This window comes from Cavenderia fasciculata (genome assembly GCF_000203815.1).
Source record: "Cavenderia fasciculata unplaced genomic scaffold Scf_ET2XIPL01COFD4-5, whole genome shotgun sequence".
In the NCBI taxonomy this organism is placed as follows: domain Eukaryota; phylum Evosea; class Eumycetozoa; order Acytosteliales; family Cavenderiaceae; genus Cavenderia; species Cavenderia fasciculata.
The window spans coordinates 3,102,903-3,130,800 of record NW_004457695.1 but is presented as its reverse complement, the minus strand read 5'-3'; the positions used below and the strand labels follow the sequence as shown (position 1 = coordinate 3,130,800).

At 35.5% G+C, this 27,898-nt stretch overlaps 7 protein-coding genes across 7 annotated transcripts; 2 read left to right on the top strand and 5 right to left on the bottom strand.

Moving 5' to 3' along the window:
* Positions 1-56: 56 nt before the first annotated feature.
* DFA_08811 (uncharacterized protein) lies at positions 57-3,247 on the top strand (the record flags this gene model as incomplete). Its single annotated transcript, XM_004356242.1, has 3 exons — positions 57-916; positions 995-2,449; positions 2,527-3,247. 3 exons carry the CDS (start codon positions 57-59, stop codon positions 3,245-3,247), a joined length of 3,036 nt encoding a protein of 1,011 aa, XP_004356295.1.
* A 166-nt stretch (positions 3,248-3,413) lies between these two features.
* Positions 3,414-8,729, bottom strand: DFA_08810 (RGS domain-containing protein; the record flags this gene model as incomplete). The annotated part of the gene is made up of 3 exons (XM_004356241.1): positions 3,414-3,533; positions 3,629-3,814; positions 3,897-8,729. 3 exons carry the CDS (start codon positions 8,727-8,729, stop codon positions 3,414-3,416), a joined length of 5,139 nt encoding a protein of 1,712 aa, XP_004356294.1.
* Positions 8,730-10,196: 1,467 nt separating this feature from the next.
* On the top strand, positions 10,197-13,445 carry DFA_08809 (putative ATPase; the record flags this gene model as incomplete). The annotated part of the gene is made up of 5 exons (XM_004356240.1): positions 10,197-10,222; positions 10,770-11,896; positions 11,976-12,160; positions 12,228-12,486; positions 12,556-13,445. 5 exons carry the CDS (start codon positions 10,197-10,199, stop codon positions 13,443-13,445), a joined length of 2,487 nt encoding a protein of 828 aa, XP_004356293.1.
* Positions 13,446-13,542: 97 nt separating this feature from the next.
* On the bottom strand, positions 13,543-15,668 carry DFA_08808 (uncharacterized protein; the record flags this gene model as incomplete). The annotated part of the gene is made up of 3 exons (XM_004356239.1): positions 13,543-13,562; positions 13,609-14,502; positions 14,576-15,668. The coding sequence occupies 3 exons, from the start codon at positions 15,666-15,668 to the stop codon at positions 13,543-13,545; spliced, it is 2,007 nt and encodes a 668-aa protein (XP_004356292.1).
* A 2,309-nt stretch (positions 15,669-17,977) lies between these two features.
* Positions 17,978-19,773, bottom strand: shkC (SH2 domain-containing protein; the record flags this gene model as incomplete). Its single annotated transcript, XM_004356238.1, has 4 exons — positions 17,978-19,008; positions 19,084-19,197; positions 19,295-19,643; positions 19,729-19,773. 4 exons carry the CDS (start codon positions 19,771-19,773, stop codon positions 17,978-17,980), a joined length of 1,539 nt encoding a protein of 512 aa, XP_004356291.1.
* A 1,569-nt stretch (positions 19,774-21,342) lies between these two features.
* On the bottom strand, positions 21,343-23,541 carry DFA_08806 (uncharacterized protein; the record flags this gene model as incomplete). The annotated part of the gene is made up of 2 exons (XM_004356237.1): positions 21,343-22,631; positions 23,451-23,541. 2 exons carry the CDS (start codon positions 23,539-23,541, stop codon positions 21,343-21,345), a joined length of 1,380 nt encoding a protein of 459 aa, XP_004356290.1.
* Positions 23,542-23,911: 370 nt separating this feature from the next.
* Positions 23,912-27,800, bottom strand: DFA_08805 (uncharacterized protein; the record flags this gene model as incomplete). The annotated part of the gene is made up of 5 exons (XM_004356236.1): positions 23,912-24,421; positions 24,513-25,611; positions 25,987-26,675; positions 26,745-27,445; positions 27,770-27,800. 5 exons carry the CDS (start codon positions 27,798-27,800, stop codon positions 23,912-23,914), a joined length of 3,030 nt encoding a protein of 1,009 aa, XP_004356289.1.
* Between the last annotated feature and the right edge of the window lie 98 nt (positions 27,801-27,898).

Genomic DNA, 27,898 nt, shown 5'->3' with positions numbered 1-27,898 from the left:
AGAGTCTCACCTTTTCAGGCGGGCTCGAGCAACAGGTAGTCATCTCACTCTCCAACATGGATGCTAATCTCAACGACATCAACATTACAACATGTGTCTATCCCTTTCACATTTTTTCATCAAAAATACAATTCAACAACATATCAATGCAAGATATTCTCGGTAGTGACGCAGCCATTGACATTCAATTGTCTAGTGGTACTTGGTCGAATCTACGTTTTGGCTTATCGTCCATCTCGCTCATGAATAGTTCCATTTGGATGGTAGAAAGTCGTATTTATTTTACAAACGCTCAAATGATATCCTTGTCAAACAGTTGGGCACCTCTTGGACGGTACATAAATTCAAATGTTACCTTTGAAAGTTCACTCTTTTACAAAAACATTGGATCGGTGATTGGTGGCATGGACGTTTCCAATCGTACTCTATTGACCATTATAAATTCACATTTTGTCTCAAATAATGGAAGAAGTGCAAGTGTAATACGTTGCACCGACTCTTTTTTGACGATTATTAATACACGTGTCAGTGAGAATATTGCAAGTAGTGCTGCATCGATTCTACTCAATCACTGTCAATTCAAAATCATAAATTCAACATTTGTTGCAAATAATCAAGCCCCTACACTCGGTTTGTATGGGTCAACTGGATCACTAATCAGTGCAAGGTTTATCAATTCATCTGCTTCAGACTCTATCATTGATATTGGACAAAATAGTAATGTCTATATTGAAACGGCTGAATTTGGTAGCTTCTTCTCACTCAATGATGGTTCCTATTCAGACATGACAATAGACAACAGTCATGTTATAGTTGTAAATGGTCTCTTTTCAGGTAATCTTGGTATCAACAAACCTACTCTCTCAGCTTCACTTTCAAATATCAATATTACAAATTGTATTTTTGTTAATAATAGGTAAAAAAAAAAAAATATTAAAAATATTAAATTATTATTTCTCTTACTAATAATATTTTCTTTTTCTTTTTTTTTTAGTAATATTTATGGTATTGGAGGAGATATATTTTTAAATGAAACTACAGCTTTTATTTCAAATACATCATTTACATCTGGAGGAGCTCATTTAGGAGGTTGTATTTATGCAGAGACATCTAGATTGGAGGGAGAGGACTTAATATTTGATGGTTGTGCATCGACTGCTGGTGGATCATTATTTTTGAAAAATTCTCCATGGGTGACACTCAAGAATTGTGTCTTTGTATCGACCATTGCTAAATTGGGAGACTATACAAATTCACAAGACCTTAGATTATCGTCATACCAGTACAATGGTGGTGCCATTTCCATCTTTAGACCACATTCTACGGGAACCGATACAAGTTTTATTTTCCTTGAACATTGTAATTTCACAAACACGTTTGCCTTTAACGATGGAGGTTCCATTTGGGCAAGTGACCAGTATGCCAGTATTCACATCCACACGTCGACATACTTTTCTGGTAACCTTGCATTGGGTGGTGGAGGAGGTATATTCAACGAGGAAAGCTCGATACTCACCATCTCCAACAACACAATCTACAAATCCAATTCAGCCAGTTATGGCGAGAATTTGGCAAGCAACATTATGGGTATTTTATTCGACATTTCAGACAATACTATTCAACATGGTATCCCATTCATCATCACCACTCAAATGGTCGATCGGTACAACCAGACGGTCAACAATCGACCCGATCTCTCGTTTGGTCTTCTCATCACAAACGCCACAAATACAACCACGCCTACCACCATTTCCAAAGATTCAATTGGCTTTTTGGGTCAAACTCAGTTTTCCATCACACTTGATGGTCAGCCTGGTGACACTTACTTGGTGCAGGGTGAGGTACTAGACACAGACTTGGCAACTGTAGTCTCGGCCACTATCAATATCACTATTGTGGGATGCCTCAACCAAACACAGTACATTTTGGATGGCATATGCACTCTTTGCCCTGTCGGAACCATTGGATACGATGGAGTCACATGCTACACTTGTCCACCCGAAACCACTTGTCCAACCGGCCAAATATCCCCTTTGCCAGGCTATTGGTTTGAAACTCCCATTTCAAACATCCCAATCGATATTTACAGGTGTGATCCAACCGTTTGTATCACTGGTGGATGCAGACAGTACCACCAAGGTCCTCTCTGTGGTCAATGTCAAGAAGGTACAGCCAAATCTCTCATTGTCTGCAACCCATGCACACACGACAATGTCGCTATCATCATTGTCTATGTTGTATTCAATCTTGCATTGGCCATTTTCATTGCCCGTATCAACATTCCATCTAGAACCATTATCTTTGCCATGATCACTACACTTCAATTGTTGGCCATCGTAGGAGAGCGTCAAATTAGCTTTTTCTTTTTCTCCATTTTCAATTTTAGAATAGACTTTTGGCCAACTTCTTGTGTATTTTCAAATTCAATCTTTAATAATTATCTTGCCAAGTAAGTTTAAAATTGAAAAAAAAAATTATAATTAATTGATTTATCTAATTATTTTTTTAATTTATTTTTCTATGTAGATATTTATTAAGTGTATCAATAATTATTTGTACAATATTTTTGGCATTAATTTTACCAATATTAAATCGTACAAGAAGATTATTACGTATTGTTTATAGTCCTGCCAAATTACCACAAAGATTCTATAGTTTGTTGTTACTTTTTTACACTCCACTATCGTATCTCTCGGCAACTGTCATTCCATGCAAAACAGTAGGTGACACTAAATATCTCATCATCGATCAAGAGGTTGAATGCTATGGTAGTTTACATGTCGCCAGTGTCACTGTGGCAGTATTTATCATTATTTTTGTCACATTTGGACTGCCAATCATGCTTTACCGAAAACGAATAATGCTCAGACCACTATTCCTTCACTTTAAAAAGACACATCGATACTTTGATGCCGCCAAACAATGTGTCGCCTTTTTATTCACATGGTCGTCAGCTACCCTTCCATTTTACGAATCTCAATATGCATTGATCCTCTTTGCCATATCGCTAGTATACATTGCCTTGATTATTAAAATTCAACCATTCATCTCCAACACTAGAATGTTATACGAGACTTGGTTTGCATGCTCCCTTACTCTCACAACAATGATTATCAATTCAAGAAATTTCCAAAACAGTCAACACCAAGGGTATCCAATCATGGGACTCTGCATTGCAGTAGTTATCAGTACCGCAATATATTTAATTCAAAAACAATTTCGTAAAAAGAAATTATTTAAAATCTAAAAAACTAATTGTAAATAAAACAAACCATAACCTTTAATTTTAATGTAATAAATAATACTAATAATAAACATAGAATCCTATGTTTATTATAAAGTTGTTTTTTTACTTTTCCTTTTGGAAAAAGTTTATCGATTGTTGTTCTTTAAAATAAATAAAGTTAATGTTGTTATGTTTTCTTTAATTTCTCTCTAACTCTTTCCCATTTCTTTCTATTATCCTTGTCACCCTCATAACTCTTATTTAATGATTGTAAAGTTTCTAAAATCTCTGTTGATGTTGGTCGTTTCTAAAAAAAAAAAAAAAAAAAAGGAAAAATAAAATTAATAAATAAAATTCAAAAAAATAAGTAAATATTTTCTCTCTTCTTCTTCTTCTTCTTACCTCTGGTTCTTTTTCCCAACATTGATGAATTAAATTTGAAATTGATTCTGGACAATTAGATGGGATTGTAGGTCTAATATTATACTTTGATGTTTGAATTAAAATTTGGAAATCATATTGAATTTGTTTAAATTCTGAAAATGGTCTTTCATATTTTCCTTTCATACATCTAACTACTAATTCCCACTTTAAAGAGTAATAAATTAATACACATTTTAATAATATTCTTTTTCTTTTTCTTTTTCTTTTTCTTTTTTTTATGACTTACGATAATAATACCAATAGAAAAAATATCACCTTTCATTGTATAATCACCATAATAAACTTCTGGTGCACAATAAGCATAAGTACCTCTAGTCTTTCGGATTGATTGAGCTTTGGAAGTTGCAAAACGAGAAAGACCAAAATCGGCTACTTTGATGGTCCAATTGTCAGAGACAAGTAGATTGAGAGATTTAAGGTCACGATGAACAATGGCAGGTTTCCAATTGTGTAGGCAAACGATACCTTTGACCATTTCAATTGAGAACTTTAGTACCCAGTCCCAAGTAAAATCCATCGAAGTGTGCATAAGATGGTAGAGAGATTGGTTGCTACAATACTCCATGATCATGCAAATCTTGGGTTGAATGACCATACCATAAAAGTAGACGACGTGTGGTGAACGAAGCGAACTCATAATCTCGAGTTCCTTGAGGAAATCTAACAACTTTTGGTTCTCTGGTGCGTTTTTGAGGATCTTGGCTGCAACCTCTTGGTTTCTCCAAATTGCTTTATACACTTTGGCAGATGTACCTTCTCCAAGCTTATTTAAATATACAACTTCTTCTCCATCAATTGCCCAATTATTGAAATTAATCAATAATCTTTCTGTATCTATATCTATTGATGTTGCTAAAGGATTATTATTTACATTATTATTATTATTATTATTATTATTATTATTATTATTATTATTATTAATATTAGTTTTAGTTATTGTTGTGATTGATGTAGGAGTAGTTGTTGCTGTTGGTGTTGTAATAACATTGACTTGATCAATTTCATTATCAGTCAATTGACCATTTTGTTCGTCTTCCTTTTCTTGTACAAGATTTTCATTCTCATCTTTATCTTTTTCTTCTTGTTGTTGTTCCAACAATTCTTTTTCCTTTTCCTTTTTTTCTTTTTCCCTTTCTTTATCCTTGTTATCTTTGTTTTGTTGTTGTTGTTGCTGTTGTTGTTGTATTTTGTTTGATTGGATAATTAATTTTTGTAAAAAGGTATAGGTATCGATTTTGTTTCGTTTTGGTGAGGGAAGAGGAGAATCAACCGTTGATAGCATCGCTGGACTTTGCATAATCAAGTCATCATTGTCCAAAGGTTGTTGTGACTTTTGTTGTACCTTGCCAAGGTTTTTATGAGATGCTGGATAATGACCACAATTTTGACATGCTCCACCATTACTACCCTTTGGCTTGTAGGCCAAACAATCGCATGGTTGATTGCATGGACCACGTTTGAATCCAAATGCAACACCATACTCTTCGGTGCTTTCATCGTCGCTAAGCTCATCTTCAGTTTCTGACGAGTCGGCAAAAATTGGTGTATAGGCAGTGGTAGGTGCTACCGATGAAGCTTGATAGGCTTGTTGTTGTAGTTGGAGTCGCAAGTCAAATATATTTTGGTGGTTGGATGAAGGAGATATTCCACCTCGTTCTTTAATGATGCCTCCACTGTCCTTTAGGAAATGGGGTCTAATCATAGACACTCTAGGTGAAAGAGGAGGAGAGGTGAGATGTCTATCCGTTGTTCTTCCATCACTTCCATTACTATTGGTTCTTTCTTGACGTGAAAGGTCTTGCAAAAGTGGAAGAGTTGGTAGGTTTTGAATTGGTGATTTTTCTGTATGATTATGATGATGTTGTTGCGATCGATCTCCTCCACGTGGGGATAATGGAGTGGTATTTCCTCCTCCTCCTCCTCCTGTATTGACAGCCTCAGTTCTTGGTGATGGTTGAGGAGAGGCAGGAGATACATTGAAAAATGGAGGATGGTTAACACCAACAGGAAAGATGAGATCGGTTGGTGGTGAGGATGATGGTGAAGGTGTGTTGGAGTTGGATGGTGAAAGATTGCCACTATGCCACGAATTGCTCGTAATGGGAACGGCAAGAGCAGCCGATGCAGAAGATGGCGATGGAATAAGATTACTGCTATTCTGAGCATGGTTGTGGCTGTGACTGGTAGGTGTTGGAGGTGGGTTGTTGATGGTTGGATGGTTATTTTGATTATTAACAAATAGACAAAACTTTTTAAATGGTTCATTTACAATGTTATCTCTAACAATTTTGAATACTTTATCAAATATCACTCTATTTGATGTTGGTGGTGCTATAATTATATTGAGGTTATTAAATATTTGTGGTGGTGGCGTTGGTGTTGTAGGTGGTGGTGTTGGTTGTGGTGGTAAAACCATTGGAGGTGGTGAAGCCGGAGTGGTTGGTGCCTGCTGTGATAATATACTATTATTCTGTTGGCTACTACCACCGCTGCTGCTACTACTAGTAGGTGTTAAAAGAACCAATTGATCAAAATTTTGATTCGGTGAAGGTGAAGTGGTTGGTGTTGGAGGAGGTGGTGGTGAAGTTGGTGATGAGGTTGGCGTTGTATTGGTAGTTGTATTGGTTGAGCTTTGTATAGTCAATTGTGGTGATGTTTCAATTGGTTGTTGTTGTTGTAATAATAATTGAGCTTGTTGTTGTAATAATAATTGGGCTTGTTGCTGAGCTTGTTGATGAGCTTGTTGTTGTTGAAGATGTTGTTGGAATTGTAATTGATTTTGTTGATTTTGTTGAGTAAATATAGAGGATAACAACTTTTTATCGATAAATGACAATTCGTTGGGAGCATCTGGAGCCAAATACTTTTGGTAGATTCTTTCCATTTCCTCAGACTCGTCAGAGCTGGGTGTCGATTGTTGGAATTCTTCTACATCTTCGATAAACAATAGATTGTTGAGAGCATGCTCCTTTTCGCAAAATGCTCTAAATGCTTCGTATAGACTTCTCTCTTTTAGTACCATGGAGAGGGTCTCTCCGTTTGGCACTAGAATCATATTACATTGTACAATGTGGTGGTTATTGGGTCGACCTTTTGAAGAGGACGAGTTTCTTGAAGGTGTCTGGAGACTGATTGGAGGTCCTAGTCCACTGAGATTCAAGCTAGTACTGAGAGTTGTAGTCTGTTGTTGTTGAGGATTACCCTTGAGTAGTTTGGCAATCAACATTTTTGATTTTTTACTATGTGTATCACGTCCTGATAAACTACGGTCACTCGCACTTGCTCCTCCACCGTTTCCACCACCACCACCCATTGCAGGTGGCAATAAAAGAGGTGATGTTAACAATGCACCAAGATTATGACTGGATGGTTGCCGAGTGAGCATAGCAGAATCAGAGTAATAACCAACTGTTGTAGATGCACGTGCTCTGCTTAGTCGCTTGGCAGGTGATTCTCCCGACACCCATGGTAATGACCCGTTGATTGCAGATGCAGCCGCAGACGAGGATCCAGGTGTTGAAATATGGGGTGACGACAGATTCAGCCCGACTAGTGAGATGGGTGTTGGTGCCGTAGTGGGTGATGCAGGAGGTGACGATGATGGAGAGGATGATGGTGTAGAGTTGGGTGATATGCTGTTTGAACTGTCGCTTAGCGTAACGAGTAGTTGCTGATTGGCAATGATACCCACACCACCACTATGTTGAAGCAGTGACGGTGATGAAGACGATCCACCATTTGTGCTGAGACTGCTACCGCTACTGCTACTGCTACTTATATTCGATGCCAAAGAGGATGATTGTTCCTCTTTAGATTGACCAACAAATGATTCTTTGCTAGTACCAAAAAATTTAGATAGTTTCTCAACATTTCGATTGGGTGTTGTAGGAGGTGGGATATTGCCATAATAACCTGTTGGTGTAACTGGCACCTGTTTGGGTGTAGCCGTTGTCATTGAACGTGGTTTTCCAAAAGGAGATAATGCCGGTGACGTCGTATTACTATAATCTATCGTCGTTGTCGTGAATCCAAGATTTAAATCTGATGCCTTGATGACATTATTATCGCTTTTTCTTAATCTGTTTGAACCAATACTGGCAGTACTCAAAAAGAAACTGGTCTCTTTGAGCACCATTTCGTCGTATTTCTTGTGGTTGATAAGTCCGACCAATCCCAAGTTATGTTTGTTGTGGTTGGATGTTGGAGAGGTTGTTTTCTGATGTGGTGTCTGTAATAGAGACGGCGACAAGACTGGTCCCAACACTGACGAGTTTGGTGTCGATGGTGAGGTGGGTGTAGTCTGTCCCAAACTACTGAGCAGCGATGAGGTGATTGGACTATTACTCGTGTCATCTGTCGAGAAACTCTTGGGACTATTATCATACGAAGATCCTCCACTATCTGATTGTTGTTGAATATATTTATCTGTAATACTATCCTTTTCCAATAATAGTTTTTGTTGTTGTTGTTGTTGTTCTTGTTGTTGTTGTTGTTGTTGGTTTTGAAGCTGACTTTCGTCTACAATCGGGACGAGTGGTTGACTATTAGAATTGTTATTGTTGTTTGCCGAAATGACTACATGGAGGTTTGGTTTCTTTGATTTGACAACAGAACTGCCGCTACTAGCCGACAGATTACTATTACTCCGACTAAGTTGTTGTTGCTGTTGTTGGAGATGAAGATGTTGTGATAGATCCAGTGAAGGCATTGAAGCAGAAGATGAAGAAGAGGAAGTAGATAGAGTATCGCTATAATTTGATGCTACCGTCACTGGTGACACATTAGCTGTTGTTGTTGCTGCAGTTGTCGTAGTGGCCATAGGATTGAAATAAAAGTCACTTCGAGTGATTGAATCGAGTATACTAAATACGTCTTCTTTCATTATAATCCTTTCTGTAGTAGTTGTAGGAGGAGGAGGAGTAGTAGTAATGGTACCACCACCGCTACTTATACTTATATTACTATGATTTATATTATTAATATAGTTGTTGTTGTTGTTACTACTGCTGCTTTTGTTATTATCCTCTTCTACTTTTTGATTATCTATATTCTCTTCCATCATTTTAGCTATTGCTGTAGCTATGTTGTTGTTATTGTCGCGCGCGAGGGGGGGGGGGGTGGGTAAGAGTGCAGGAGAAGAGTAGTAGTAGTAGCAGTAGTAGATGTAGTGGATGACAACTGACCTACAACAACAAAGGTGGGCTATCTAGTTGGTGTACACTACTGTACTACTGGTGGGTGTTGCTTGCTGTGAATCAATCAATCAATCCAATCGATAAACTATTAATATCTTGAATAGATGGATGGATGGATGGATGAAAGGTTGGATAATTAGTATGTGACGGAGATATATAATGGATTTCGTGAAAAGAATGTTGTGATGATGATGAAAAGACGTAACCAACGATCGTTGAGACGAGCACAAAAGTGGATGTTAAAGATAGATTATTGGTAGTTGAGTGAGAAAATAGGAGAGAGAGAGAGCAATTAAATGTGATATCGGAGGATGTGATGGAGAGGAGGAGGAGAAGAACAAAGATTAATTTAATAAGTAAAGTAAAGATAGATAGTGAACAGCAACAACAAGCAAAGCAACACTCTCTTTCTCTATCAAGAGTGATTTGTGACCAGCTAGGGAGTTGAGGTTGATATTGGTTTGGTGTGTGTGAATCTTTTCAACTCCTTATAACATCCCACCCTACCTTCGAGTATACCCCCTCCCCATGTACTCTGCTGGTTAACCATACAGTCAGACTAGTCAATCTCTGTGCTGTGTTTTATGTGTGTGTTTTTGTTGATACGAAGTGTGCTTTGTACTTCTGCTGCTGCTGCTGTTATATATATATTTATATTCATCAGCATGGTCATATATCTCATACACCATGTGTGATTTCATTCAATGGTAGAGTGTGACGGGTGCGAAGAGAGGGTTGAATTGGGGAGTTGTATCCAAGCTAATGAATTCATCCCTCCCTCCCTCCCTCCCTCACAATGTATCGGGGGTGGTGTATAGGGTTCCTATATGAAGTGCGTTGTGTACAAACCTTACTATAATATAGTATACTATGAAAGTAGTATTGTATTGATTGATTGTTTGTTTGTTTGCTGTTTGTTTGTTGTTTCTATGAGGCGTTCACAAATATATCACCCACCCACTCGTAGGCTCGCGTGGAGTTCTAGATTAATCTATTTATATATAAATGTGTCTCTTTGAATGTCTATCTCTCTCTCTCTCTCTTATCTATATCTATATCTATCTGTCTGTTGATTCTTCTTATTAGTTTAAATCTGTTCTTCTTTTTAATTATTATTATTATTATTCGTTGGTTTTATAAAGTGCAGGTAATTAAAAAAAAAATAGTTTGTTGGGTTGTGTGTTTGTGAAAGAATCTTTGTTTTAAATTTAATAAAGTAGGTTAGATGTGTGGGGGGGAATCAATTCAAGTTTAAATCATTGTGGTATTCCCTTTACATGTCTATAATATGTTATATTTATTTACTTGTTGATTTATTGAACATGAGATGAATGAGATGGGAATGGACTACAGCAAGGTGTGTCGGAACAACTGGACACTCTTCTCAACAATTGAAATGATACTTTAAAGGCAAGCGCTAGATCGAGATTGTTGGTAAAAAGTTAACTTGGTTTACCAATGCAACAAAAACTGTTATACATTGATGAACCAAGTTAACTTTTTACCAAACATACGATGTCTACATGTTGACCATACCTATAGTTTAGATTAGTATCTCTTTAGACATTTGAGAAGTGAATTGACCTACTTTGGATACAGGTGAGCAAGTGCCAGCTGGACAACAACTTGATTGGACTCACCATGCCGAGCTTTAGTATTATCTTCTCATGTGTTAGCTCTATGCATCAAAGTCTAAGCTATATTAATATATATATATATAAATAAATATATATAAACAAGATTAAACACTAGTTGTAAAATGTTCAAAGTTTGAAAGGAAGACAGACCTCCCCCAAATTTGGTCAAAATTAATTAAATTAATTTTTTTTAATGATTAGTCTCGCTTTTGAAAATACTACTCAATCCTATTTTAAATGTTTTATTTATTTCTTTCTCTAATATAGAATGACTTTGCAATGGATAAATGTTAAAGTTAAATATCTTTTACCATTGTTGGTAGATATGGGACGAGAGAAACAATCGATACTCAAGATTCGATCGACCATTCATAACCTGCAAGCAGATGTGTATATGACACCTACCCTATTCTCTCAACTGTCGCAACATCAAGCGGCGTCGCTTGGTCAATCTCTATTGGCAATCAAAAAGATATCGGAAAAGGAAGAAGAGGTATTGGCAATTTGTAATATGATTGTAGACCCAAAGTTGATTGATCGAGCAATCTCTGCAATGGACGACAGTGGTAAAAGCAGCCGAGTACAACTAGGTCAAGAGAATATATGGATGACAAGAGATCACTTGACACGATTCAATTTGAATGTTGACTCTATCATTAGTATATGTGCAATCGATCCACTTGAACATCTACAACAAGTTCCACGACTCTATCTATCCTCACCTCGCGTTCTTTCACTCGATACATCCACCCCCAACGATACAACATCTTCTCTACTATTATCGGTCGATTTCGATTCACTACTAAGTGAAACACCCAAACAATGGACTGGTGCATCATCAACTACACCATTACATATAAATCGAGGAGAAACAACTATAAATTTATTCCTTCGAAATGGTACAACCTATCAATTTAATTATAGTTTAACAAATCATCAACAAAAGATAACAAATGATAATGATACTTTATCAACAACAACAACTACAACAATATTCAAAGATTGGAGAATATTATCAAATAGAACCAAATTAATTTATCAACGACAACTATTTATTGAACCTTCTTCATCTTTGACGACAAATGAAAGCGTTGATAAATTTAATTCATATGATGAAGAATCAAGATTAAAAATTAGAAAACTATTGGATATTACATTCAAAGAGGATAAGAGAAGAGAATATGCATACTATGGATTAGAACCACCTAGATCACTATTGATCAATGGTCCAACAGGATGTGGAAAGAAAACATTGATAGATGGCATTTCAAAAGAGTATCTTTTACCTGACCAAATCATTTATTTGACAATGTCTGATTTAACAAAATATGATACCTATTTAAAAGGATTTCAACAAAAATTTAATCAAGCAAAACAACATCTTTATTCAGTTTGTATGTAACTATAAAAAACATAAATACGTATAATATCAATAATAATATTAATAACATATATTTTATAATCTATTTTTAGTTGTAATTGAAAATATTGATGAAATATTTCCAAATTTAGAAAATGATGATACAAAGAGTCAAGAAGAATCTCTAACTGGAATGATGATGAATATAATGGAAAAGAATAATTCACAAAATACTTTTATCATTGCAATGACAAGTAAATTAAGAAATGTTTCTAATCTTGTTAGATCTTTATTTGATGTAAATTGAAATTTAAATCTTTAAATTAAATTAATCAACTTTATATTAATTATTTATTTACGTTTAGGAACAAATTAAAATTGATCCACCATCAATTGAAAAAAGAAAAGAAATATTTAATTATCATATGAAAGATTTTGGTGTAGACTATAAAAAAGAAAATGATTTGGTTATTGATGAAATTAATGAAAATTGTAGTGGATTTGTTGGTGGAGATTTAGTACTACTTTGTAGAGAAGCTCAAATTAATTCATTATATAGATTAAAAAAAGAACAACAAAAAAATAATAACAATAATAATAATATAGATATAGATATAAAAAAAAGTAAGTTTATAACAAAATATATTAATATATATATTGGTTTTTTAACTTTCTTTTTTTTTTTCTTTTTAGTTTTATTTAAAAAACAAGATTTTCATAATGAAATTATAAATACGATTAAAGTAGATATGACATTTTCAAAGTTTTCACCAACTAGTCCAAAAGTTAGTTGGGATGATATTGGAGGTTTGGAAAGTGTTAAACAGAGTTTGATGGAGATGGTTGTTTGGGATTACAAACATCACGATGCGTTGGAGAGATTGGGTGTTAAAACACCAAGAGGAATACTTTTGTATGGACCACCAGGTACTGGCAAAACACTCTTGTCCAAGGCTGTTGCATACGAGGCCAGAGCATCGTTTATAGTGGTCAATATTTCAGAGATTGTGCAAGGAGAGGTGGGAGAATCAGAGAAAATGTTGGCCGATATTTTCAAGAGAGCCGTGCAAGCTGCACCCTCGATTGTATTTATCGATGAAATTCAAGCAATCTTTGGACAACGTGATTCGTCTGGATCACACGGTAAAAACATCATTTCACAGTTACTCATTGAAATGGATCGTATTGGAGAGTTGGCAGCAATCCCAGGTGGCCAGCGAGTCATGGTATTGGCAGCTACCAATCTACCACAAGCAATTGACGAATCATTCCTTAGACCCGGTAGATTTGATAGAAGTATCTATGTTGGACCTCCAGACTCTCAAGAACGTCTAAAAATCCTTCAAAACATTTGCAAGTCTGTTAAACTGGGCGACGACGTTCAACTAGTCAATGTTGCAAATTACACCGTAAACTATTCAGGTTCAGACCTCAACGGTCTAATTAAAAAGGCTGGTCTAGCAGCAATTGCAAGACAATCAACATCCATAAGCAAGTTGGATATAGAATCTACTTTTTTCGAATCATCTCCATCAATTACCAAAGATATGCTTGATATGTATAAATGTTGGAATCAACAATAAATAAAATAAAAATAAAGGAATTACAACTTGGTAAGATAAAAATCATTTTGATAAGATAAAAATTCAACAAATTCATGTTGTACTTTTTTTTGTTGTTTTATTTCTTGGAGGTGTCACCTGATTTAATGAAAATAGCGACCGAATTGGGATTTATCCATCCAACCATTGACTACACATTGTAATTGGTCTTCTCCATTGATGCTGACCAATGTTTTCATGGCATTATCCAAAATGATCTCGCTATGGATTTGTTTAATATCTGGTAGAATCTGTTGATTACCATTATTATTGGAAATAATTTCAACTGAAGGTAACATTGGTTTTAATGTAGTTGAACCAACAACATCTTTAAGATAATCTGAAGAAGATGACGATGATGGATTATTATTATTATTATTATTATTAATATTACTATTTGAATCTAGGATATCGTAATTATTGGTAAGTTTTAAAATGGGAGGTGTAAGAGGGGATCTTGATGATATAGTACATGATGTTGCCAAGGCTTGAAGAGTAGAGGAGGGAAAAGGAGTATGTACAGAAATAATGGGAGGGGTAGTTGGCGATTGTGGAAGTGGTGATGATGATAGTGAAGATGATGCTGAAGTTGGTGATGAAGATTGTTGAGCCAACATGATTATATTGGATGATGTTGAAGCCGACGAAGACGACGATGTTGGAGGCGAATTGGTTGATGTTGAAGAAGAAGAAGAAGATGATGATAAAGAATTATTGAATTTTTTGAATCCCTCATTATTATTACTGTTATCGTCATTACTGTACTTTCTCTTTTTCTCGAAAATCTCTGATGAAAGGTTTATCAAAGGTTGTGATGGTTGTTGTGATGGAGGTGGTAAATCCATTCCATTACTTGATCCTAATCCATTATGAATGATTGGTGATTGTGGATGATTCAACAAAGTGTCTAGTCGACCAGGAACCTTTTCATCTGAACAACAATCGTATTGTTCACAATCACTACCACAACAATCACCTCCATTTCTACTACCATTTGGTCCAACTACATAAATAACTTGTGAATTTTCACTAAATTGATCTAAAAATAAAAAAAAGAGTTAGAGATATACATATCATCTTTTGTTTGTATATTTGTTTTGTTTTATACATACTTGGAGTAAAAGGTTTCTTGCAACTTTTACACCACCATCTTCTTTTATCATGCTTTCTGGTAGCTTGAGTACTACAACGACCACATTGTGGAGCAAGACTTGGATTGGAAGAGTTTGGATCATTATACTTTTTACCCTTTCTAAAGGGTGTAAATGATTTGACACAGTTCTTGCACCACCATCTTCTTTTATCATGTCTACGAGTTGCAATCACATGACAATTGGGACAAGTTGGTTTATCCATTTGGTTGACAATTGCATGTGACAGATTGGCCAACGAAGATGCCATTTGTTGTTGTTGCTGTTGTTGTTGATGATGATGGTGATAGGACGACATTGCACCAGGAGTATTTGAGTATTGATTATGATGACTATGTGGACGAGAAGATGAAGAGGATGGTTCACCATCATCATCTTGATCAGAGTCATCATGATCATCTATACTATATTCGACACCACTTGATGTGATATCAATGGTACTATAATCCTTTCGATGACTACTACTACTACTACTACTGCTACTACAAGATGAACAATCTTTTGTTGTTGTTTGAGGTTGTTGTTGTTGTTGTTGTTGCATGAGTTGCATTTGTATTTGTTGAGCTTGTTGTGCATGTTGTTCACCTGACAAACTACTACTGCTGTTTCTGAGACCTTGCAAGTAGTTGTAAATGGCCGATGTTGGAAGCGACTCGATACTATTGTGATTGTGATAGTGCGGACTATTCTTGATATTATGTATTCTATTGCTACATCCTTCATTACCAGTTGGATGGTATGGAATAGTAGATGCTTGTGTATTATGAATACTATTATTTGGTACGACCACTGATGTACTAGCAGTAGTTGTTGTAGTAGCGGTAGTAGAAGTAAACGATTTTAATTCTTCAATTGCTGATACTAATCCATTTGTTGTTGTTGTTGTTGGTGGTATTGGTGATTTAGAAAAGGTACTAGTAGTTGTTGTAGTAGAAGATGATGATGTAGAAGAGGAGGAGGAAGAAGCTAAAAGTGGTAGATCAACCTCTAAATTTCTCTTCTTTTTTTCAGTGTACTCCTGCAAATGAAATTTCTCTTCGTCTATTAATGTCATTGTTGTTGTTGCTGTTATTGTATAATATTAATACTAAATGTATTGTATTGTAGAGATAATATATAGATATTTATAATTATATTAAAAACAAAAATGATAGGTTGTATTTTTAAATAAATAAATAAATAAATATTTAATAATATATTATATATTGTTTGTTGCAACAAGAAGATAATTATAAATGATTTATGATTATGTTTATGTTTAGTTTGTTAAATGGGAATGGGTTGGGATAGATAGATAGATATTTTAAAAGCAAAAACGGTCGATCAATGATTGTGATTTATTATTATAGTGCTATATGTATGTATCTCGGTGTGTACTGCTGCTGCTGCTGCGAAAAGAGAGTGCGCGAGCAAAAGTAGTGATATCAATGGGGAATTATAGTGATGGTGCGAGAGGGGCAGCTAACTCTTATTATTATTAATATTATTATTATTATTGCTTTCTTTTTAAGCGACTACACTCTGTAAGACTATAGATTGAAAGATTGTAAATCTGATACAAAACTAATGTAATCATAAAATAAAGATAATAATAACAAAAAACAAAAAAACAAAGGAGAGAGAGAAGGAAGATAAATAAGAAAGAAATAATATTATTATGTGTTTGTTGTTGTTGTTGTTGTTGTTGTTGGTTTCACAAGTTAGTGAGTTTGGGAATAACGCTGCTCTAAAGTGTACTGTTGGGGGAGGTGTGTTGGTAAAAAAAAAAATATATAAAAATAAATTCACTCAGCTGAGGGGAGTGGGCTGAGGTGTGAGGGGAAGGGAGGTTAGATACGTGCACGTTAGTTAGTGTTGAAGGTGGAAAGAACACACAAGCCATAAAGGCAATTAGTAAGTACTAGTACTTCTTTACTTTAAAAGAAGGCTAACAAAGAAAGGCGTGCACTAATAGTGCGGGGTGCCAAGGGCACCATGGTGTGGTGATGGTGCGACTACATAAGAGACTCAAGTGGAGCTTCAAAAAAAGGGGGAGGTGAGGGGTGGTGTTTGCCCCAACTAATTCTCACCACCCCCTCCCTCCACCACACACCTATGGATGGCATTGATGGTGGTGTGGTGTTGCGATATCTCAATCAGAAATTTGTGGATTATAGTAAACATAAAAAAGAAACAAAGAAAGATTAGATTTTATTATTATATTGTTCTTCCAACTATCCTATCTTTGTTCTTGTACACTTCGTAATACGTATCCGTAACCCGAGCCAAACAACGGTCGCATGATCAATGGGTTAGAATAATCGATCAGATCACCTGGTATCATTGAAAACTTCGTTTCTTCTCTTTAGACTTTTTGCCCTTATCGAAAGAAGAAGATATTTGTGTGCGTTTAAGAAAAATTTGCAAAGAAGGAGTGGCGGTCCGACGACCTCTTTTTTACTGCTTCGTTGTCGTCTTGTTTGGGGATCTCACCTGAATTAACTAAATAAATAAAAAACTAAACAAAAACAACAATGAACAACATGAATGAACAACCAACCTCCTCTCCTTCCAACTGAATAAATATGAGGGATAGTATTTCTTTTCTTTTGTTTCCTATTAATATAATATTTAAACGGGGTATTAAATTAATTATGGATTGGAAACATACATGTGAGCACCATATAAACAATTGAGTTGCACTACTAAGTGGTTGATATGCAATGAATGAAAGTTGCATGTATTAAAGGATTACATGATAGAAATGTAGATTCTTATGGTGCAATGGGTTGTGATAAATCCAAATTGGTCTCCTCACCTCATATTCAATCAACCTATTTAATTAAAAATATATATTAATTATAAGCATATAATAATACACTACAGCTGAACCCATTTGTTCGTATAATTATTTTTAAATATAATTATATTGGTAATAGTAGCTGTTCCGTCATCAATTCTTTAATTGCAGAATCTAAGAAGATGTTGTTTCATATGCACTGAAATCGGCATGTTTAAACCAAAAATGTTGGAGACCTTTTCACTTGTAGATGTTCTAGTTCAAGAAAAAGAGGATTGCCAGCAAAAGCACTACAAAGGATTGAAAAGGCAATCACTTGAATATATTCCATATATGTCAAAACTCTTGTATCATCATTCAATGTTGATATTACTAAACTGCAAACCATAACAATACTCTAGATCAAATCCTTCTGTGAAGAACAATATGAATTTAAATAATAATTATGCATTATTTTGAAAGTCAATCACAATTTGTTGATTTAATTATAAACTTTTATATATAACATTTTTTTTTTTATATATTTTTTATTGTTACTATATTATTTTTTGATTTATAAATAATTATTTTTATGTTTTTTTGTTTTAATATTGATCATTACCATGAACATTACAAAATAGGGACATGAATTTATAATTTGGAACACCCATACTAGAATCTAATTTGATGTCACCATTTGTACCACCGCCACTCTTGGCGACGATTTCTATAAGAGAGTTGTAGAGAACGTTTTGATAGATGAAACGTCCATTTTGACGACTGACACGTTGATGCTTGACGGGACCTTGTTCACTGACCACCTGGGAAATGGTAAAGTTGCCTGGATTGGTCGAAGAGAAACGGATCAAAAAGGAACCGACCGGGTTGCCATTGAGACGCGATGCAGCCTCGACAGTGTCCAAGTCGCCATGGAACCATTTTTGTGCCAAGATTTCACGGATCGAGTCCATGATGGGGGTGCCCTCTCCGGGTGCCATCATGGGGCCGAAAAACTCTAGAATCTTGCCAAACTTTTCAATGTTTACAACGTTTTCAACACCGGTTCCCTCAGACTTGGGGACATCGGCCAAGATGGCCTTGAGACATTTGATGTTGAGGTATTCGAGTGAGTTTTTGTCGCATTGGGTTCGGTTTGCCACCTTGTTCCATTCGCAGAGTGCATCGATAAAGGCATCCCATGGAACCTCCTTTTCAGTGAGGAAGCTCTTTTTCCAAAACTCGCGACCACGCACATCAGAGATGGCAGCGTCGACAATGATGTGGTCGAGTGCGCTGATAATCTCTTTAAAAGAGGGACGACGGAGTGGGTCCTTGTCCCAACAACGCTCAATCAGACGACGAAGCGACTCGAGACACTCGGGTGGAACGGGTGGACGTTCGTGCTTGACACAGACGGCCTCTCTAAACTTTTCGAGTTCACGATGGTGCGAGAATGGCTCCTTTCTAGTCAATATCTCCCACAATACAATACCAAATGAATAGACATCCGATGATTCATTAAACTCTTTAAACATCATCACCTCTGGTGCCATATACAATGGTGTACCCTTTGCACTTGATTGATCTTTTAACATTTTATGTTTTTGTTTTAATGCTGATAAACCAAAATCGCAAACTAAAAAAAAAAAGTAAATAAGAGTGAGTATAAGAGTATATTGATTGTTGGTTGTATGAGTTATGTTTTACTTACTTTTAACTTGCATATTTTCATCAACAAGTAAATTGGATGATTTTACATCTCTGTGTACAAATACAGGGTTTGATTCATGTAACCAATTAATACCTAAAGCTGCATCTCTTGCCACTAAAAAAAAAAGAAATAAAACAAATTAGATTGATGATTGATAATTATTTGTTTGATTGTTTGATTGTTTGTTTTTGATTTGTTGTTTCAGACATACTTTTCATTCTAAGGTATAATGGAAGTTGAATCTTTTCATCATGTAAAAGAGTTTCAAGATTTCCTTTTGGAACCAATTCTGTTACGATGACGCACTTGCCTGGAATGGTACAAGCACCCATGAAAAGACAAATATTTGGATGATAAATCTTACTCATCAAGTGAACCTCCTTTCTAAATGCAGCCAAAGTAGCAGCATCATAGTTTTGCTTGTGAAGCAATTTAACAGCTACAGCCTTTTGTCTACATCTTCCCTTGTACACCTTACCAAAAGAACCAGTACCAATCAATTCTTCAAATGTAATTTCTTCTGGTCTAATTTCTGGTGGTCCTGATTTATCTGAATTTAACTATTAATGATAAGGATATAAGTATGATGAGTCATGTGATCGATCTATAATCTGTCTGTCTATCTGTCTGTCTTGTTACACATACATCTTGATAAAATGCAGTTTGATCTCTTAATTGTTGAGGATCCATTATTATATTATTATTATATATTACTACTATTAATAAATATTTATATTATATATTACTAAAACAACTAATTAATAAACCTATAAACCTATGATTTCTCTCTCTCTCACAAGTCAATATATTAATGTGTAATACTAACCTACAAAAACTAAACTAATCTAAAGTTTACCTTTTCTTCTTTTTCTTTTACTTTTTTTATATATATACTATTACAAACAAATATAATTTAAATTATATTCTTTTTCTTTTTCTTCTTTCTTCTTTTTTAATAAATAAATATGCCTCCTTTGTTATATTATTACTACTATTTGTTATTATACTTTTTATCAAGTGTTATTAATGTATTTTATTATTAGTGTTGTTAATGTTCTGCTCTTGTTCATGAATGTTTGGGTTTGAAAAAAAAAAAAAAAAAACAAACAAACTTGTCTTTATTGCAGCTTGTGCGGTTACACTCTACTATAGTCAACGATTCTTTTCGATGTAAATGAACAACTTTTTGTCGGTCGGATCACCTCATATTACTCTGCACCAACCACTCGACAACGACGATACATACACAATGACATTATATCATATGATGCAGACACAACAACAAAGAACAAAGAGAAACAAGAAGAATAATAGTTGAACTATCTTTAAAAGTCAACTAAAACGAGAGAGAGTGTTGTGGTTATATTTTAGCTTGCTTTGATTTATTCATTCCCCATGTCACCTATTCATTCATCCATCTCATCCAACCACATTACCCATACCCAGATTGATAGATAGTCGAAATTTTATCTGTACAGACTAATTGTGGAAATTTATCAACTCAGAGTCGAGAGTTTGACGAGTGTTAAAACAAGCACTGCACACACCACCGATTCAAAAGAGAGATTTAGCAGCAGTACGAATATGACTGTTTATACGATACATCCATCATGTGATGTATTATATATTATATATATATATTTGTGTTTGTTTTATATTCTTTAAGTTTAAATTTAAATAAAAAGGAAATGTTCGAAAGAGGTGGGCCACGAATATATTTCATTGATAAGATTGCTCTAGTCTTGTATACTCATATTGTGGTCCTTCGAGCTCCCAGGATCGACCGGTGAAGGTGATCAACCAAGCAGATTAGTCTGTCACTCCTACTAATGAAATTACACCATTGGTATGGTGCTCCGAGCGTAGGATCCAATAAGGAGGACATACACGGCAGTGACAATACTTCCAAAAATTATTAGTGCTTGTCATGTTAAAGTTGGGTGGTAAACAAAGTATGGGATGAAAAAAAACGAAAGATGTGCTAGACTACTCGTTCGTTTTTCTTGTACTCTGTCGGATGATGAGTTTCGGTTGGCACTTGTCAGGTGATTTTTACACAATCAAACTTTGAAGTAGGATCACGATTCTAGTATGAGATAAAATTGTATGTCTATGATCCTCACTAGTGAGCATTTATGCTGGCTCCTGAGCAACGGGTCGGTCGGTGAGTCGTCTCGTTACGGTCAGTCTGGAATTATTATATTCAAAACAGTTTAATCAAATATTTATTATTTCTACTGTCGGACCAGCAGTATTTGTTTAAAATGGAGAATATGTAAAAGTATGATTTAAACTAATATTATTATTGACAAGGTTGGATTGTTGGTTATTTAATAAATTACTATTTGATGGAATAAATGTAGAGTTGGTGTTGTGAAGTTTCATTGTTTGTTGTGGAGGTGGTTGTTGTTGAGGTTGTTGTAGTTGTTGTTGTTGAGGGTTAATATTCATGTTGATCATATTCATATTATTTATATTACTATTCATATTATTATTCATATTGTTTAAATTTATATTATTATTATTATTTATATTATTATTATTATTATTTATATTTCTTGTATTATATATTCCTTTGTTATTATAATTTACATCGATATATGGTTGTTGTTGTTGTTGATCCATTACAGAATCACTAGAATTGACTCTTCTAATTGGAATCTTACCACCACTATTATTCATTGTAATATTACCATTATTTCCATTCATATTGGTCATTACATTATTTTGATTAATATTAATTCCATTTCCATTAATATTTCCATTATATTTATAATTTTGATTATTTTGATTATTTTGATTTTTATAATTATTTTGTTGTTGTTGTTGATTAATATTACTATTATTATTATTATTATTATTATTATATCTTGAATTAGTAGGATAAAGGTTTGGTGAAGTTGGATTATTTTGATTATTTTGATTATTTTGATTTTGATTTTGATTTTGATTTATTGATAATTGTTGAACAATTAAATGTTGACGACTATCAATATATCTAACATGATCCAAAAGTTGAGAAATCTTGTCCATAAAGTCATTCTTTATGGATGCCAATTCAGCATAGCTCGAGATATTGTCGAGATAGGGTTTAATGTTACCACTACCATTGTTGAGAAGATTATGGTAGTTTCTCAAATGAGATACATCCTCTCGCAGTTTGAGATGGTCTTCTTCCATGTGTTTAAACTTGACATAGTTGTTTGAATCTTCGTCAATGTAAAATGGAGGTGATTGCGATGACAATGAGATCGATGAAGTTGGTGGAGATGATTCTATCGATTTTCGAATATTAATTGGTGATAATGGTACTTGTTGTTGTTGCATAGTCGTTGGTTGTTGAATACTATTTATATTAGTTGTTGGATGAACAACAGTTGGATGATGATGAGAGATGATAGTATTGTTTATGGATGATGCAGAATGACTGAGTTGACGTTGCTTGTTGTTGTTGGCAACTGTCAACATGTGGACATCTTGACACATCTCTTTGTACCGCATACCACCAATAACAATGAGCGAGGTGGTGCCAGAAGCATCGGTTGTGACTGACAAGGTGTGTTTGTGACGCACGGATGGAGCATCGGGCAGTTCTTTCACCTCCCATTGCAAGCACTGGATATCCAGTACCCACAACCTATTGCTGCACTCTTTGCCATCCATTCCACCAAAGATGTAGAGTTGGTTGTCAATGACTGCACTCGAGTGATAGGCCATGGTTCGGTTCCCCTTGCCAATGGCAGTGTCTGACGTCCACTGGTGCGAGTCAAAGTGAAAGACGAGCAACTCTTCGTAAAACCTGTCGCCATACTTGCCACCAAACACATAGAGCTTGCGACCAATCAAATTGGCCGAATGGAATGCACGTGGAGTGGGAGCATTCTGCACCGATACCGATACCTGACTCCAAGACAGCGTGTCCGTGTCGAGACGATGAATGTCGTTGCGATAGACTACATTGTTGTTCTCTTCCAGAGCACACCCGCCAAACAGATAGATGCAAGGGTGTGGCGAGTTGATACTACGTACCAGTGTCGCAGTGTGTGCGTACCGCGCCGATGGGATGTTTCCCTGTGTAGGCTTTTCCGTCCAGATGTTGGCCTCGGTGTCGTACACCCACACATCGTTAAAGTACTCTTTGGTGGTCGGGTCTACACCGCCAATGATCCAAATCTTGTTGCCAATCTCGGTTGCAGTGTGTCCATATCTTGGCTTTGGGTGTGGTGGTTGGTGGGGATCCTTGCCCGGTGGATACTCGATCGTACTCCAAGTATTGTTTGGAATGTCATAGATTGACAATGAGTTCTTGGCCAAACAATCGACAGCCGACGTTGTAATCGTTCCACCAAACACATAAATCTTATTACCAATCACCGTCGACGTATGTCCTGCAGTTTGTAATGCTTGTTTATTACTTGCTGATGGTTCAACTTTTAACCATTTCATCATTGTTACCATAATTTTAAATATTATTATTATTCTTTCTCTTTTTTTTGTTTTGTATTAATATCTCTTCTTTTTTAAAAACAAACAAATAAATATAACATTATAACACAACACAGTCCTACTACTACTACTACTACACTCTATATATCTCTATATCTCTATCTCTATCTGAACAGGTATGAATATCTCTTATGAAACGAAGAGGTGAGTAGTGATGATGGATGGCTCGACAAAGCTCAAAGCAGTGAAAAGAACGACAAAAAATTTAATGGGAAGGTCCCTAATCACGAGGAAGGTTTTTTTATGATTTATTTATTTATTTTTTTTAATTTTTGTTACGCGCATACTGGTAGCTTCATCTACTTCTACTTCATCCTTACTTTCATTCATATATTAATTTAATACTATCAATGTAGATTAAATTATCATTACTATTATTAGTATTATTATTTGTATCGATGTACTTTGGATCACCATATAGTTGAATAGATCGTATTGGACATCTTTCAAAGTTATGGTCTTTATCGTGGTCGTCGTCGACTACTTTAGTGATTGGTAAAGTTAATTGATTAAAATCAATTCTCAGTCTAATCCATTGACCATTGATAATGGTTGAATGGTCTATTGGGATGGGTATGGTTGTTAGACCTGCAAATGAAGTGACAGATACCAAGAGATGGTGACTAGTTGTTGTTCCTGGTTGACCACCATTGACCCACATCTCCAGGTACTTGAAGCTATTTGGTACCATACAACAAGGATATTCATCTGCACATTTTATCCTAATCACATTACCTTGTCTTGTTGGTATAAATGATGCAACCTTATTACCTCTAAATGATTTGGTTTTATCATCAATGATTCTAACTCCAAATGATGATCCTGAAAATTTCTAACATAACAAAAAAAAAATAAGGTAAATATACATGTATCTATAATTATAATTATTTCTTTTACTTTTTCTTTCTTTTCTATTTCTTTACTCTATTTAATTTTTCATCAAATACTAATAAATAATTATTATTTAATTCAGTATTACAAATGGCAGTTGATGGTACAAGATAAGTTGAATCTATTTGAATTTGACTACATCCTTGAAGTGGACAATAATAGTATCCTGGTCTTTGTTCGGTTTGTTCAAGATAGAAATATACCATTCCAGTATCATGGTCATAGAAATAATGATGCTCGTCATTGGTCAACAATGATTTTGAATTGATTGGTGACAAAATGTATTGTGGTGTGTCTCCAATCATTTTAGTTAGTTGGATGGACGTGGTATTGATGGTTGGACCAAGACATACACCAATCAACATGGATTCTCCAGCTTCCCAATTGATTGCTTTGACCGATAGATGTGGTGGAATTGGATGATTATGGTGTATTGTATAATTGTAACCTTTGTAGAGCAATGAAAGGAATTCAATCCTTGGATTATGTTTGGGTAGTCCAAATAATGAGAGTACAGCACTATCTGGATCTGGATCATCGTTATCATCTCTCCAAAGCGATACCATTGTCTCTACGCCATTATAGATGGTTTCGGATGGACTTAAATTGGTTACATAGAGTTGTCTAGTCGTTTCAATGCAGAGATAGGCATTCCAATCATCTCGTTGGGCACATTGGTCCGATTGGTAGAATGGAATGTTTCGCGTGACAACAGACCCGGGTATTCCAGTTGACGACCCATCACTATCGATTATAGTCTGTGTCTTGTCGCCATCTACCATTGAATGCTCCATGTAGAATCGTCGAGTAACATTGATAAATTGAAGACGTTCAAGATAGCTCTTGCTACTGACTTGCCAATCATTGAATCTAAACCATGCAATGGCACTGAGATTCCTGGCAGAATCGTCTCGTCGATAATTTATAAACATGCAGTTGATGATAAAGTTGGTGCCGTCGTATACCTCGTAGCCGCGGATTGGCATGTTATAGTCTTCACCAAATGGATTGGTTCGACCTCTTCCAACGGGTATCCACGATGATGCTTGTCCCACGTTGTCCGACTCTCCGACAAAAACAGAGTCTCTGATGGTACTTGTTGATCCAGGGTCTTCGGGCATGTCCCCTTCACTAGCTAATGTGAATCCAATTGCATTATCGGCAAATGCACATCGTTGGAATAGTAGTTGACCACCCCTAGACCATCCTCCACGCCATCGGTTCTTGTATGATGTCAATCCTGTAAAGATGGACGTTGCGCGCATCGAGTTAGGATCGCTAGAATTGACGCGTGGACGATACCGTGCTTCGATAAACGATTGGTATCCCCATGGTTCAGACGCACTAGCTTCACCCAGTTGTATGCCCTTGTCTACCATCATTCCGTCGCGGTTAGAGTGTGCAGTATTATCTTGAAACAGTGTGACGGGGATATAGGGAGGTCTAATCTGTTTGTCCACTCCCTCTTGGTACGACACTCCCAGTGGATAGTCTGGAAAGACATACCAAAAACCAACAGCGTCACTTCCACCCGCAGCATTACCAACCAACGAGTTGTTACTGTTTGATATCCAAAAGGTCGATACACCATCACACCCTCCACAATTGGTTGGCTGACCATTAAAGTCATAGGGGGAGATAGTATTACACATTTCACAGTTTCGGTCGGTTGGAAAGAGTAGTCCTGGTTTGGTGAGCAGTCCAAGATTGTTTCGTATCATATTTCTCGATTCGATACCGTCACATGTCATGTAACAATGACCTACCGTATCAAAGGCAATGTTATTTTCAACCAGTAGACCGTGTGTATTGTGAATGACGTAACATCGACTATAACTTTGTTGAACGACACTGTTTCGAATGTACGCAGGACGAGCATACCCACCGACACTATCAACATCTGAACAAAGGTGGAAATGGATTGGATATCTAGATATCATATGAGGTTGACCCATATTGACTAGTTGGACACCCTCGATATGAGCATTGGTGAAACCTCCAACAATCATAATATGACCACCAAACGTATCATTTGGGAAAAAAGCACAAACCATACCAGTCGATTGGCACCGATCTGCTTCCAATCTTCCTCTAATCAAAATGTTTCTTGTCAATAATCCAACTTCTCCTCTCATATCAACTTTATTTGATATATCTCCCCAATGCATATATTTTGGTATAGTTTTTAATTTTACCTTAAAAATAGAAATAGAAATAGAAATTAATATCTATTCTTTTTTTTTTTTTAATATTATTTGTCATACCTGATTTTCAAGACAAGAATCACATTGAATCAATTCAATTTCTTCTGATTGATATTGATCATAATCAGTACTTGCCAAAACTATTTTATCACCAGCTTTCCAACCTTTGACTTTGGTTGCCAATGTGATGATTGGAGAGACGGCGGGGGTGGTTGTTTTTCTAAACATGGATGATTGTAAACTATCTATGGTTTTGGCAAGTTTTGTCCAAGTTGGAGTTGGTTCTTGACCGTGGAGTTCCAATGTGCCACCTGTAGACACTGCAATTACTTTTTGACCAAATGAGTGACCGTGGATAGTTCTATTCTCTTCGGTGTACTGTGAATAGCCAGTCAAGGTGATCGTTGTTTTATGTTGGTATTTACATTCTTCAGCGCCTATTATCAGAGACCCATTGTCATATATTAGAATGGATCCAACCACCAATTCTATACCATCTCTGCTATCATCCCAAATCAACGATCCTCCATTTACAATCTCTATTAAATCCAATGGAGGTGGTGAAATATCCAATACTATTGGTATGGTTATATTCACCTTTGATCCCATTTTAGGATAGGATGCAATCCCCTCTTTACTGCTACCACTACCAATATTATTTAATCTCCATGTTGATTCATTTGACCAGTACTGTACCTTATTATTATTATTATTATTATTATTATCCTTTTTAATATTACAAATATCAAATGAATTACACTCTATAATTAAATTCAACAAGAATATTAAATAAATAAATTTAATTAAATAATTATTATTATTATTATTGTTCATCGTTAACAAAAATACTATGAATGTATTATTTTAATAGTATGATAAGTATCATCTGATCGATGAGCGAGTGTGTATTTATTTTTTTTTGATCAAACAGAAGAGACAGTGTGTGTGTGTTTATCATTGTTCATTAGATTTTAAACAGGATGTAATCAGATATCTTAGTTGTCGTGAGACAAAATTGGATTAGGATTGGGAACCTCCCTAAAAACCAAAGTATTCAGCCTAAACCTTTTTAGGCAATGGTAAACGATGACAATGAAAAGTGTAGCGTTGAACCATTTCCCAAAACTCGGGGCAACACATTAACATAAATAGGACTCAACAAGATCATTTTCTAATCATTCATTCTATTATTATTTACTATTACAACTGTAATA